Source organism: Pseudorasbora parva, chromosome 14 (assembly GCF_024679245.1).
Source record: "Pseudorasbora parva isolate DD20220531a chromosome 14, ASM2467924v1, whole genome shotgun sequence".
NCBI classification, from domain to species: domain Eukaryota; kingdom Metazoa; phylum Chordata; class Actinopteri; order Cypriniformes; family Gobionidae; genus Pseudorasbora; species Pseudorasbora parva.
In genome coordinates this window covers 21,228,473-21,243,976 of record NC_090185.1, presented here as the reverse complement: position 1 = coordinate 21,243,976, position 15,504 = coordinate 21,228,473, and the positions used below count along the sequence as shown (strand labels likewise).

At 33.3% G+C, this 15,504-nt stretch overlaps 2 protein-coding genes across 2 annotated transcripts in view; both read right to left on the bottom strand.

Moving 5' to 3' along the window:
• Window positions 1–185: 185 nt before the first annotated feature.
• nrd1b (nardilysin b (N-arginine dibasic convertase)) lies at window positions 186–11,933 on the bottom strand. Its single transcript, XM_067415843.1, has 30 exons — window positions 11,564–11,933; window positions 10,132–10,333; window positions 9,916–9,997; window positions 9,679–9,832; window positions 9,513–9,586; window positions 9,336–9,431; window positions 9,125–9,247; window positions 8,991–9,048; window positions 8,833–8,906; window positions 7,729–7,798; window positions 7,442–7,519; window positions 7,223–7,343; window positions 7,077–7,135; window positions 6,856–6,910; window positions 6,655–6,759; window positions 6,442–6,565; window positions 5,290–5,376; window positions 5,092–5,211; window positions 4,968–5,019; window positions 4,712–4,862; window positions 4,117–4,244; window positions 3,871–4,033; window positions 3,755–3,786; window positions 3,322–3,460; window positions 3,191–3,238; window positions 3,051–3,103; window positions 2,881–2,964; window positions 2,580–2,787; window positions 1,521–1,610; window positions 186–1,357 (listed from the first exon to the last, which is right to left on the bottom strand). The coding sequence occupies exons 1-30, from the start codon at window positions 11,734–11,736 to the stop codon at window positions 1,133–1,135; spliced, it is 3,228 nt and encodes a 1,075-aa protein (XP_067271944.1). The 5' UTR covers window positions 11,737–11,933; the 3' UTR covers window positions 186–1,132.
• A 613-nt stretch (window positions 11,934–12,546) lies between these two features.
• rab3b (RAB3B, member RAS oncogene family) overlaps window positions 12,547–15,504 on the bottom strand; it is an 8,153-nt gene continuing 5,195 nt past the window's right edge. Inside the window, exon 5 of the mRNA XM_067415841.1 lies at window positions 12,547–15,076. Within this exon, the coding sequence (XP_067271942.1) occupies window positions 14,892–15,076 (185 nt within the window). The 3' untranslated portion in view covers window positions 12,547–14,891. The remainder of the gene's footprint in view (window positions 15,077–15,504) is intronic.

Sequence of the window (15,504 nt, the reverse complement as noted above, 5' to 3'; positions counted from 1 at the left end):
TTCTTTCCTGTAGTAAAATGAAGCCTGTTAAATATTCATAAGTTGTTTTATGAATAATTTAGCGGGAATTTGGTGCCATGGCAGCCAAACAAAGCCTAAAGTCCTAAACTGGTTGCTGGCCACTAGTATTGTTTTCGCTGCTAACTAAAACTAAAACCAACATATACATATAATACCAAAAACAACACTGTTAGCCTGATTTTAATCAGGGTTTTACTGATTTTACTTTAAAAAACGTTTATAATTACAATTCTTATTAAAATGAACATTTAATTGTTAGACTGCTGAATAAACCATACTAAGTACCATATCATACAAATTTGACGTCCACATCTCCACATCTTTATTCAGTTATTCTTAGAATACATTTAAAAAAGAATTAATCTTAAATGATGCTATATTCAGTCTACATATTTTAATTAAATGCACATATTTGTCCCTAATATAATACACTTTGTTTTGTTCTCTAATATACATGGATAACTGGATTACACCAACAACAGAGTTCTTATGTATTTAAAAGAACAGTTCACTCAAAAAAGAACACAATCAGATTTATATTAAATAATATCCGGGCTCTTCCCAGCTTTGTAATGGCATTGAATAGTACCTGAGTTTTTTGAAGCTCCAAAAGTGCATCCATCCATCATTAAAAGTAATCCATGCGACTCCAGGGGGTAAATATAAAGGCCGGATAAAGTGAAATGATGCGTTTTTGGAAGAAAAACATCCATATTTAAACGTTTATAAACTAAAATCAATAGCTTCCCACAATGGCTATATGCATGTTCACGAAAGAGTCGAGTTCTGTCCGAAAGCATTTATTAACCCACTGGATTCGTATAGATTAGATTACTTTTATGATGGACGGATGCACTTTTTGGAGCTTCAAAAACTCAGGCACTATTCAATGCAGTTACAAAAAAAGCCTTTATATTATTTAATATAACTCTGATAGTGTTCTGAGAAGAAAGTCATACACACCTAGGATGGCTTGAGGGTAAGTAAATTATGGGATCATTCTCATTTTGGGTGAACTATCCCTTTAAAGTAATCGATTATGAGAAACAAAAAATGTTTTCCACAGTTTTTCATAGAGAGGTAGCTGTGGCTCTTCTGAGCGTGTTTCAGTCTACTGGAGGATTTTATGGTAGGGGTGCAGATTGAGGGAAGACGTGAACGTGCGGATGTCCGTTATCATGGTGGCTTTGGCGAGGACAGGTGAGGCAGGGAGGAAGGTCAGCTCTGACACGTTCCCATACGAGGAAGTCTTCGTTTCTGCATCCTGACTCGCTGGGGCAGAACAGGATTGATCATCTCCGTGGGTTTCCTTCTCTTTCTCTCCAAATCCAACCACCTGCACAGATCGTCATGTTAACATGATCAACAGTTTGCTGTCCGATGCACCAAAAATAGTTGCAGTTTAGTTTAAAATGACAACTGTCTCAATGGCCCTCTTTAAAAATTTAAAAGGCTTTTTTAAAATAATAGATTACAATAGAAACAAATAAATAACATACATGTATACTTAGTTTTCTACTGTTTGCATGCCTGTGCTCCAAGAAAAAAGAAACCAGTTCATCTTTGGTGACATCTTTCAGGACTTCAATCTGTTGGGTAGAGTAACAATGTGATATTTCCACAGAATAAAGATAATCTCAAATAATGCAGAAGAAAGAATAGAAAGAGAAATGCACATTAACATTACATTTTTAGTTTATATATATATATATATATATATATATATATATATATATATATATATATAAAACTATTGATAATGTTTTATTTGAAAAAAAAACAATAAATGGTCATACTATTATTCTATATTCTATATATAACTATGCAATTAGTAATTTTATGTGCTACAAAAATGAAGGCATAAATAAATAAAGACTAACAAAAAAAACATTGTTGATGGTGATAAATATATCAAATAAATAAACAAAAATTGGTTGTTGAGGCACAAATAAATATAAATAATATTTGAAATGTTTTATTTTCATTTTCAGTTTAACTAAATCTTATTGTTATGTGCTTTTGTAATTTTTTCAATTAGTTTTGGGGTATTTTATATTTCTATAAAGCTTTAATTATTTTATTTATTTCAGTTTTTTTTTTATTTCTATATAGCTTTAATTTATTTATATTTTAAAGTTTTTACGTTTTTTTTATGTATTTCCATATGATTTAAATTTTTTCCTTTACGTTTTTATATTTTTATATTTATATACACATTTTAGGCTTTTATATTTCTATATAGCTAAATTTATTTATACTAATTAATTTATAATTTATTATGAAAAGATGAAACAAATACAAAAAAGTATTATTAAATAAATTATTATTAATACTAACAAAAAACATCTGAACTAAAATCAGTCATGTTCAATGGTACAAGTGAATTTAGGCATCACATAATGTGCAGTATGAAAAATGTGACAATTATTAGTGTTTTTAAAGATTTTTTTTTTTAAAGATTAACTTTAAGTGACAGTAAAGATAAATTAAAAAATAGAGGGAATTAGCATGACCACCAATTTAGAACAAGAACGAGAATATATGGACTGATTTCTCACTTCTTTATTGAGCCTCTCGAAGACATACTGCTGCGTGATCACTTCAAACCAGTTCCTGTCCACTTCGTCCACGAGCTGTGTGTCTTCACACTCCTTCAGCTTGATCAGACCACTCACTTGAGCTTGAAAAGCCTCGTCTGATAAGTTAATCATCTTCTCCCCAAAGCTGACTAGAAAAGCTTCAATTTTTTCTTCCACAAAGTCAGTGCTATGAGAGTACATGGCAAAAAGAAAATGTTATTGATATTCACTGAGAAAATGGACTAGGAGATAAACATCTAGTTTTCCACATGAACCTTACCTGAACTTGGTCGCCTGAGTCACGACGGTCACTGAAAAGCCAAGGACACCGGAGGTGTTTCTGCAGATGGGATACACCTGATACCTGAAGGAAGAGTCAAACAAGATCCGTTGAAGCAGAAACATTTAGACACGGAAAGACAGTCTGAAGGACGACGCTTTATAACTGACCCTAGAGTTTCCTTCGTCCTCAGGAAATCAAAGCAGGGTTCTTCCATGTGCATCTGGCAAACAAACACAAAAAGTACATTTAGGTATTAAAAATTAAGAACAATACATATACTTTCAGTTTAAGAGACGGCCAAACTGACCACAAGCAGCTCCATCAGAGCATGTTCTCGTAAGTTTTTTAGTCCTGTCTGGAAAAAAAAAAAACATTTCGGTTTGTTCCTTACAAAAATAGATTTCCGAAGATCTGAAATACAGTCACATGATCTACTACCTGATAGTATACTGTGACTTCTGAGTTGGCGTCTGCCAGGTTGAGGGACTGGACTTTACATAAGTGGTGTGCCTTTGGTAACTCCACCACTCGGAACAGGACAGGAGGTGCAGCTGGAGGACATTTATACTGGAGTTTGCTGTTAAACACCAGGATGTTGTATTTGTCAGTAAATAAATAAAATTAAAAGCAAACAAAATGTGAAAAAAAAAAAATATATATATATATAAAACAAACAATTTGTAAATAGAATTGTATAATTATTCTGAATAAATAAATAGTGATTCAATTTGTTATTTTACATCCAAAAAGCCTGATAATGTGACGTGCATTACATGTAACACACTACCTTAACATTATATAACATAAAATAGTTACATTATACTACTTCTTTTATATTTACATCTAACAAATTAAGAAGCAGCCAACTTACTCTATAAAATACAGCAGAAATTCCTTGGATTCCTGTTTGTGTAGAAATTGTACAAAAATGAGTGATTATAGTGTAAATACTTGCTCAAAATGACATAAATCGTCTATAAGACTCACAGCGCTTGTGAAGTTTCCTTGTATCAGTCCTTCTATGTATAACTCAGCCTTGAAGCGATTCACAAAGTCCATGAGCTCCGCCACACTGATGTCTGCCATGATGGCTTCATACTTCTGCATCACAGACCAACGGTGGTGCTCCAGGATCTGCAGTCGAACATCTCTGAAACGCAGTTCATTAGTCTTCATTTGCATGGAATGATGCAAACGGAGATCGCTGGTGGTCTGAAATCTGCGATTACCTACTTTCCAAGTCGATCTGGGTTAATGAGGACGATGTAGTAGGTTTTCTTCAGCTGCTCAGTGAACATGCCAAACACATCTGAAGTGGCGCTGAAGTCGGCCAGGTGGTCTATGATCAGGTTTAGAAGCAACTAGAGAATAAATGAAACTGGCAGAATTAGTTTGTTCAAATGAATCAATTTAATTTAAAGGAAGTGTATGTAAGATTGTGGCCAAAACTGGTACTGCAATCACTATCCCCTCTCCCCCTTCCCACCCTGACTCGAGGTTGCCAGATAGGCTGCAGGATCCAGCAGATCTGGCAACCCGGATGCCGAAACACTACTGACTTTGTGATTGGTAGATAGGTGGAGGGTGGAGCTTCAGGCCAAAACACAACATGTCAATATCAACATCAGTTGAGGGCTGCAACAAAAACTTTTAGAGGGGAATATCCTGGCCGGACTACTGTTGTCAGTGATATAAGTATTTGAAATTAACATGATTTCTTAATGTCTAGTGACATATCAGGGCCATTTTATGATGAATTAAAGTACATTTTTATATACAGTTCCTTTAAAGTAGACTCAAAATAAATCAAAGACAGTATTCAACTCACAGGCAGTTTGTGATTGAATCCTTTGAGTCTGATGAACAGACCATGATCTCCAGGAATTAACTGATACTCCAGCTGAGCAACCTCAGCATCATATGCCGGCTCCGCCAGATTATGAGCCAGAATATTCACAAAAAGATCAAACAGGACCAGACTGAGAGAGGAAAAAGACAATTCACTGCATCCATGTAAAACATGACAGGTCTCCAAAGATTGTTTTGGCAAGTAGAACGATTATTTTTGCTGAGGAACAACTCACTTTTTAGGAGATTCCTGTATGAATGGAGTGAGCAGCTGGAAGCGTGCATAAACTGAAAATATAGACACAATGACAGATATTACATTGGGTTTATCTCATTGAGTTTATTTCATTATTAGGGTACCTTTGGGTATCTTAAACTTGTTGTCCTTTCTGAACCACAGACAGCCTCTCTCGTTGTCCATTATTTTGACTGGGAAATCCGAGTCAGGACAGTCTGATGTTTTGAGGGTGAAATCTGTGGCTGTGGATGGGTGAGAACAGAGGTCAACACTGCTGTAATGAAAGGAATGAAAAGCCGGTGAACGGAATGGGAACTGACCTATGAACTTGTTCTCAGCAGGGAGGTGAAGGTCAGGGTTCAGTGGGAAATCTCCAGCCCAAAGGTCACGGTATTCTTGTGGAATATCTGTGTAGGTAAAACACTTCATTATAATTTACGTTATTTCTTTAATTTTGCTGCTTATTTATTTTATTGGATTTTGTTAGGAACACAAGAAAACATTTTTTTTTAAAGTCGGATATATGCAAGTTTTCCATTTATTTCCATTTCTGTTTATATGTTACTCTGTTACTATTTGAAACCGCTCTTCTCTCATAAGTGGTCAGTTTTTGTTAAATATTTAATTGTACATGATCATTTCCACTATTTTACATTTTTTGCTGTCATCCAACACTCACTTATAGTTCATTCTTAAAACCATTATTAATTTAATAACACTGTTAATTGTAATCTTCAGCAAACATCAAAATGAATATCTATTTTTCTTAGCATACATATATAATGCTGTGATGCCTAAATTATTATTACAAAATTATAAAAATGATACTTTTTACTGTTTTATTTTCAATTTATTCAGACTAAAAGGTATAGATATAGATTAATGAATATTTTATTTATTTGTGCCACATAATTAACATTTTCTTTGTTGTACTTAACATATATCTATCCACTAACTAACTTTCTATCTATCTATCTATCTATCTATCTATCTATCTATCTATCTATCTATCTATCTATCTATCTATCTATCTATCTATCTATCTATCTATCTATCTATCTATCTATCTATCTATCTATCTATCTATCCATCCATCCATCCATCCATCCATCCATCCATCCATCCATCCATCCATCCATCCATCCATCCATCCATCCATCCATCCTTAAATTCTTGAAGCATTTAAAATACATTTTTATGTTTTTAGTGTTTTATTAAACAAATATTTTTTATTATTTAAAAAAAATAGTCTAGAATTTTTAAATTGGCCATTTATTGATTATCATAAAATTATCTGTATCAGCCCATGTTTTAATACCCTACTTCTATTATATAATATCCAACAAATATAAAAAGCAGTGAAATGAATATCTTTTAATAATATTGGTTATTTAATATTGGTATTCATTTTTACATTTGTGCATCCTTAAAAATCAAGCCAAATCTTTCCCCGATCTATTGTTGTGGCTTACCTTCAACACTGTACTGCGTCCCGAACCACTTCTCCTTTAGCGGACAGAGACCATCATGTTTGGGTGAAAGCAGTAATATGTTGGCGGTCACTGGGGTCAAGAGTGTCAAAGCAGCTGAGATGACCTTCAACAACAGATCAGATATCAGATGAAACATCAGAACAGCGGTCATAAAATATTCAGCATTGCGAGTACAAAAAACCAATGCCATGCCTCTGGGTTGTATTCAAACATTAGCTGGTCTCCACACAGGAAGTCCTCTTTTGGGAAAAGTTGCATGTTCTCACACATGTTCGCCACAAACTCAATTGGTTCCGTCTGGTACAAAAAATAAATAAATATGAGAGCTGAAGGCCTGCAACTGTTCTATAATCTATGAATTGAGATGAAGAGAATGAAGGCTAAACAAGTCACCTGCTCCTGATAGTGGAACTCATTAGCTTCAATCTTTTGGATTTCCTCATAGATCCTGATAAAACACATGACCAAGAGAATATTGAGGTTTTCGTTTTTGTATTTAATAAATACACATTTTTTCCTACACAACATAAGGCTGTGAACTCATTTTTTCTAAGTGAAAAAATAGAATACATTTAAACAAACAAACAAAAAGGTTTCAATGATCTGCTACCCACCTCTGCTGAGGTCCAATGGACTGAAGCATCTTCAGATACTGGAAGATTATATGAATGATCTACAACCAAACATTTCATTATTACCATATGTGGAATAAGAGGATTAAAAGTACTCATTTGAGCCAACATGAAGGGTTTTTTCAGACCTGGAAGAAGTTCTGGAAGCCCTCGTCGCTCAGGGTGACTGAAACGCTGAAGATGGAGTATGTGGTGTTTTGATCGAAACCCGTCTCACTGTTTCCTCCAAACAGACCGATAGCCCAGCACCTTCAGATGCAAAGCATTTCATCTCATCTTATTTGATTCAGACGGATTCATTAGTGATCAGTTTAATGATAGAAGCATCAACAGAAAGTCAAACTCACTTCTTTCTGAGTAAAGACAGAACACTTCCAGCTCCTTCATGACCAATCAGCCAGGAAATGTAATGCAGCGGTTTCACTCTACATCCCAAGCATATACAGACATAAACACTCTTTATTGCCATCAGCCTAATGCAAACTTGTACTATTATGTCATGTTATCCTGGTTAAGAAGCTTGGTGGCCACCAGCATCCCATGCTAGACTACACGTCACTATCTTGGCCTCAGCAGGGTAAGACACTTTTACACGGTGGATAGATTTTGACAGCTGTCAGGATGTGTTACTGACCTGTAATTTTTGCCTTGAGGTGGAAGAGCCCAGCTGACGGTCAGTGCATGAACCTTCCTCACTGGCACCACTGTAAATGCCACATAATAGTTATGAAAGCTTCCACATGTCTACACATGAGTAGACTTAGATTTGAGAGGCACTGAATCATAAATAATATATTTAGATCAATATCAAGATATTAAGATATTCAGTATGAACTCAGTATGTTGTGCAATAGTTATTAAAATAAAAAAAAGTGATTAAAATAAAGGATGTTTAATTGTGTATATATATATATATATATATATATATATATATATATATATATATATATATATATATATATATATATATATAAAAATGTTATTGTAAAATAATTGTTTTTAAATATTTAATTTAGTTTTAATAATAATTGTTTATAAAAATATTATGTAATATTATGTAATAATACAATGTGACAATATATTATATTGTAATTTAATATTAATATAATAACAATAATGTAATTAATTTAATACAAGTTAATTTAAATTAAAATAATGTATTCAATTTATTCAAATATGCTTTTATTATTTCCACTTTATAAAAAATAACAACAATAATTTATACATGTTATCATTTTATTTTCAAATATTCCTTTTGATAATTTCATTAAATATAAATAAAATTAAAACTAATAATAATGAAAAATTATTTACTTTATAAAATGTATATCAATATGCTTTTATTACTACTACTACTAATAATAATAATCATAACATAAACATACAAATAACAATAATTTATTTTAATGTTATCTATTTAATTTTATTTTCAAATAAAAAAAAACAATAATAACAAAATAAACATTTACTTTATAAGATTTATTAAAGATGTTTTCATAATAATATATAAAAAAATTATACATTTATAAAAAATATTAAATTCATTATTAATATAGATTAATAATATTAATATAAACAATTTAAAAAATCTAAATAAATTAGATTTTATATAGCTTTATTACATATTTCTATACATATTAAAATTTAACTTACCAGTAAATTAAAGTTCAATGTAGCTTTTTAAAAAGATTCTAGGAAACCAAACTCACAATCTATATAATGTGAAAACCAATGCTACCTCGGTAAAGCTTGTTGAAATTTGGGGTATCAAATGGACCCTGAAGGTCTGAAAAATCTGCCCGTGGCTGGCCACTGTAGGGGGGAGGGAAAGAAAATAAATGACAAAAATAAATCCTGGGTGACATACATGGCAAGAAATATGTTTAGTGTACATACTTGTTTGGGATCTTAATAAAGATCTCTCGCACCCATTCTTCCAGGGTATCAAGTGGCTCTATGAGGATAAAGTTTCAAAAATTAGACCCATGATGTATGATTGTTGTATTGTACAAATTATTTATTCTCATTACCCCTGGACTGCACAGCGAGTGTCATGTAATGGGCAGAGTAATATCTCCTCCAGAACTCTCTCAGACGCTCATAAGTGTTGATGTTCTTCTCTCTGGGTTCGTTTTTCAGTGTTTGAGCGTTTCCTTGTGAAATATCAAGGGATGAAGAAATATCATGACCATCTTTCTCTTGTTTGGCATAATCTCAGAATATTATGAACATGTGACTGACCCCAGAAGAACTTGCTCATCGGATGAGTGGCTTTTGCTAAACTTCCAAACAGAATCTCTTTGCGGTTAGAGTCTAATGGTCGGGCCATCTGGTACTCTGTTAAAAAGAATTGAGCAACATTACATTTCATTTTGACTAGCGTCAACAGTGCAGTTTTTGTGACGTGTTTTTACTGACCGCTGTCTACAGCCTCCACCTCCCTGTCCACTGCATCAGGAATCATCAGGGGACAGATGAAAAACTGCGCCCACCTGTGGACAAATAATGCCAGTGCAGGTTTTTAAAGGGGCAGTTCACCGTAAAATAAATAACAATATGAGTGATAATTGAATATTTAGTTTACCGATCCAGTGCTTCTTTGAAGTATTTTCTCTGAACATCAAACTGGAAGATGGTCCGCTCGCAGTCCGTGGAGGCGTTGTCACTTCCTCCGTGCTTTTTCAGGAAAGCATCAAAGCCATTTTCGGCAGGGTACTTCTCACTGCCCATGAAGACCACTGAAAAAATAACTTTATGTGAATAAAAAGAACATAAATAGGTAAGAAGAAAACAAATAACCCGTTGCTGTGAATCTACGCACTGTGTTCGAGGAAATGGGCGAGACCAGGAAGATCCGCTGGGTCACTGAAGCTTCCCACACTGATACAGAGCGCAGCTGCGGACTGAGATAAGATATTTTTAATATATATAAGATTTTTATATATATATAAAAAGACTAAATATGTTCTATATATATATTTATTGCCTATATATTTTAAAAAATGAAGTAACAGGACTGGAAAGAACTGAGTGTCACCTGTTTCTCTGAACGGCAATTCTTCTTTCTCGCTTCACTGCATTTATTCATATCATTCCCGTCTTCATCAGCACTCTCGTGGTCAACATTCTCTTCCTCACGGGAATCTTCCTCTTCTTCCTCAGCTGGCTCTTTGCTGCTCTCTGATTGGGTGAGGTCTGATATGAGGAGTGCTTTGAGTCCATTGCTCAACTCAATGTACCTGAAAAAGGTTTAATTACTTTATGTCAGAAAAGAAAAAGCATCAAAAAATGTATCAATTAGAAATTTATTATAATAAAAAACATTTATAATAATTTATTATAAATTATTATTTATAATAAATTATTTTTTAAATAAAAAATATATTTCAATATTTTTTATTTCAAAAAATTATATAATAATAAATATTATGTATAATAATACTTAAAATACAGTTTAATAAAAAATAATACTTATAATTTTATACAAACATATATTTGATAATAATTAAAAATAAATCTAATAAAATAAATAGTATAAAATAATTTACTTTATAAAATTTAATTGATTTTATGAATAATAATAAAAGAAAAATTTGGAAATTTTCTTAATTTTATTTTTTAAATATACACTTGATAATATGATTTCATATTAATTCATATTTCATATTATTTCACTAATACATAATAATTTCCTAAAATATTTAATATACTTTAAATAATATAGTTTAAATAAATAAAATATTCTAAAATGTTATACTTTTTAAATAATATAAAAAATAATATATTCATAAATTATTATTGAATTCATGATAACAATAATCATTATTACTTTTAAATGTATGTTTAAATATGATTTATTATTAATAATAATAATAATAATAACACTATGTATATGTGAACAAGAATTGTTTTTATAAATGTATTATTATCATAATAATGATTAATAGAAAGGCTGATAGTATCAATATGATAGTTGTTGTTATTAATTACTATTCACTATATATATCGACGGATCAGTGTTTGGGCAGCAGAAGGGGGACCAACACAATATGTTATGCCTGATCATTGTGTGTGTGTGTGTGTGTGTGTGTGTGTATGTATGTGTGTGTATGTATGTATATATTATACATATATACACAGAGAGAGAGAGAGAGAGAGAGAGAGAGAGAGAGAGAGAGAGAGAGAGAGAGAGAGAGAGAGAGAGAGAGAGAGAGAGAGAGAGAGAGAGAGAGAGATCAGGAATAACAACTAATATTGTGTTGGTCCCAATTGTCGAGGCATGGACTCCAGTAGACCCCTGAAGGTGTGCTGTGGACCGTAGTAGCCTACCTGGTGCAGTTTTGGAGATGCTCAGTCTAATCATCACAATTTGACCCTTGTTAAATTCGCTCAAATCCTCACCCTTGTAAAATGTATATATTGTTGTTGTTGATGATATTTTTATTATGGAGCAAAAAATGTCAAGTTACCTGTATTTTTTCGGGTCGCTTGGTGATTTGATTATTATCGGGTCACTCTGATCAGCCTCTGCGACTCCATCGATTACGGACTGGGAGGCTCGTGGTGGAGGTTCTCCGCTGTCTGGACCGGACACTTCACAGGCAGATCCACTGGACGTTTTAACTTTATTGGTTTGGGGCATTTTGACTCAAACACACTGCGTATAACAAACCAGACCTGTTAAGCACAGACGTAACATCTTCTTGACACCTGTCACGAATACACTTGACCTCCTCTACTGTAGAGGACAAACTTCATTAGCTATATTCCTCTCAGAACTCGGGATATGACAACACAACACTAACCACGTTTTAATAATTAAACTCCTGCATATGATACAATTAAGTAACATACCTTCCCGTTTGTTGAATGGATTACGGATGTTGAGCACACCTAATACACAGATATCTCATTGGCTGATACACAGTGGCATAAAAACAAGGGCCAATGTGATTGGTCAAGCCAACCGGCGCTGTGACAAATGGAATAAAAGCGTTGGATTTAGGAAAAGGTTTCGGCATTGAACACTTAAGTTCTGAGAGCCAAGTAGTTTTGTTGTTGTTATTACCTAAACCTAAAGATCATTGAATTAAAATTAGCTGAATTAAAATGTACTTTATTAGTAAAATGCTCACTTAAACTAAAATAAAAATATAAAAATGCAATGTAATTCAATAGCTCCTTTAGTAGGCTACTAAAATAACAATGCTACAGATATTCAAATTACAAAATAACAGACAAACCTATTCGTTGTTAAGACCATGAATTAAGGTTGTTTAATCTTTTAACACTGAACTTTTAAGGATAAGTAAAGTTTATTTTGTGAATTTTGAGTAAATAGTGTTGAATAAGTTATCATTTAATCTATTTATATTTGCTATGATATAGTCTTTATACTATAGTATCCTCTATACTTACCGTCAACATTACAGTGACAGATGTGGTACATAAATATTTGCATTATTATGTGATTTGTGCTTTTATTGTTACAAATTGCATCTAAAAGTAACATTCACAACTGTACTGTACGCCCCAGTGCAAATTGTCTACAAATCAAAATACACTGACAGCAAAGGTACAACTATATATTCCAGCAGCATAAAAATAAATATCTACTCAGGGGAGAAAAAAAGTAGCATTTAACATCTGAATTAAAAATATCTCATTTGGAATAATTTAACTACAGTTACATAAAACACTTGTACGTCACTTGATAAAAAAACCAAGGTAGAGTATACATACACGAACCCACAAGGATTTGCTACAGGTTTCTGAAATATAAACACATCCTGGCACGAGTTCACAATAAATCTTGACTTTCTGCGAAGAATCGTATCTTTAGTAACAAACCGAACATTGCTTGACTATGAAATGTGCTGATTGTGTTCAGTCTATTATTACACACAACTCTTACATGTGGTTTCTGACAATACTAAGTTCAACATGAATTTAATGTTGTATTTTTGTGCAAGACGTGACTTTTATTTTGCGTATCTAATCATTTTTTTCTATCTCAACATGAAGATAGGTTAAACAAGTGCTTACGGTATTATATTCTGAAAACATACTGTGCCAGCAGTTAATAGATGGAGTCCAACATATGTGCATCTGCTTCTGATCCAATCAGATCAGAGCATTAAAACCACCCTGAAAACTCAGTTTTGCATAATGGCCATTTTGCAAAAGTCTGAGTTTATTTTTGTGCCTTTTAACAGATGATCCACCATTTTACCTCCATTAAAGTATACTACACTAAATATATAATTCATAAGATTAGGAGATTGTGTCACAACAGATTGCGTTTTAAATCTAGTTTTGGCAGTGAACACTCAAGTTCTGAGAGCCAAGTAGTAGTTTTGTGCTTTGCTCTAGTCCCTGCGTTAAGTCTGCTATGGACTGATTAGGTTAGAAGTGTACTATTATTACTGAACTACTTCACGTGTTTGACAGCTACAAACGAACAGGGGTGTGTTTCCCGAAAGCAATCGTAAGCTAGAGTCGCAAATTCCATCGTTAACAACATGGTTCAACGATTCGGTGTTTTGCGAAACCATAGTTTCAATGAACATTCGCAGACAGCGTCGCAACCATGTGAGGTTGGAACTTCAGCTCTCGACCTGTGGTTTGAAGCATAGTTTTTGTTAGTAAGAAATTTAAATGCATTAATTCTATGTATTTACCGCTGTTTTTGAAAAGTGGTAATTTGCATATATGCGCAAGGGAATTGGATTACGACGTAAGAGGAAACTCGCGATGAATCAAACATCAAATAAAGTAAAATGAAGGGGGAAATTTCTTGTTTGTGTATGATAATCGGACATCACTAGCAATCTAAACCTTTATTCTTTCCTCTGGTCATTTTGACCCCGAAACTCATTTGTAAGATTTTTTTGAAAGTTGAGTGTTCGTCGTTGGGATACACAAAAAAAATGGATTGGATTTGATGTGGTTGAAATTTAAAAAAGTAACATCCTTCCCTTGCTGGTCCATTTGACCCCCTTTGGAATGAATGGAGTGCGAGGAATGCTTCAGTATACATAGAAAAACCTATAAAATGAAATAGGTTTAAAATGAAAACATAATATGCTAAAGCTTTACCCAAAAAAATCATATATATTTTACAATGTCTACCTGAATGCATTCTGAAGAGATAAACTCTAGAACTGACTTTAGGACACAGCGGAACAGCTCATTTACTCCATTTAGATCTATAAGGCCATCTAGTGGCAAGAGTCATGAAATATCATGTTATATATACGGGTGTATAAATACATTTTTTCCACAAGAGGCAGAGACACCCAATGTGAGATATTATGAGCTGATTTGAACTGGTTATTGCATGTATTGAGAGTTATTTTGAATTCAAGTTAAAATAATGTGCTTAAATCATATTATTTATTGATCAAATCTGGTCATTTAAAGGTAAATCAAACAAACTATGAAAAATCAAAAAGAAATTGCATAATTTTAGGGCTTCGGGGTGATTTTGACCCACGAGGGAGGGATAAAGGTTAATTAGCAGAAGTTATTTCTCCACAACTTCGATGTCAATTTCCTACAGGCCTAATGTTGAACCAACATGGTTCAAACAACGGAAGTGCGGTCACATGTGATTTCAGGAAACAGTTGTGAGTTAATTTCTCTAATGATGCATCATACTATGATATTTAAGCAGTGAGTTATGCTGTTGCGCAAGAAACGCACCCCAGGTCGATTCCGATCGGCATAAAACAGAACGTTAAACCAAACAACATCGGATCCGCTGCTGATAGGTTGGCATATGAGTAGAGACCCAAATCAGCAACAATTCTGAGGTAGCTGGGGCGGCTTATCGGTTAGTCGGGTGGTTTTGGCACCAGTGACTATGGATGGATCCGTATCGACTCTCTCAGACATCTTCACGCAGATAATGTCGACTAAGCGCTCAAATACTTGTCTGACGTTGATGTTCTCCTTGGCGCTGGCTTCATAGTACTCAAACCCTGCGAGAAAGAATCCAAATACAAAAAATCAGATAAAATCCCAATGAGTTAGAATATAGGGGTCCTATTATGTCTAATTTACAACATGTAAAATAAGTCTCTGATGTCCCCAGAGTGTGCATGTGAAGTTTTAGCTCAAAATACCCCACAGATTATTTTTTATAGATTGTTAAAATTGCTAAGTAGCTATATGCTATGTTTAGAGGGTTAAAGGGATGGTTATGCTATGGTTAAAGGGATGGTTCACCCAAAAAACTTATTTCTTTTATTAATGACTTACTCTTATGTCGTTCCAAACCCATAATACCTTAAAGATATAAAAAAATAGTCCATGCGGCTTCAGTGGTTTAACCTTAATGTTATGAAATAAACAGCAAAAAACAAACACAAATATAAACTTTTTTCAAAAATGTCTTCTCTTCTGTGTC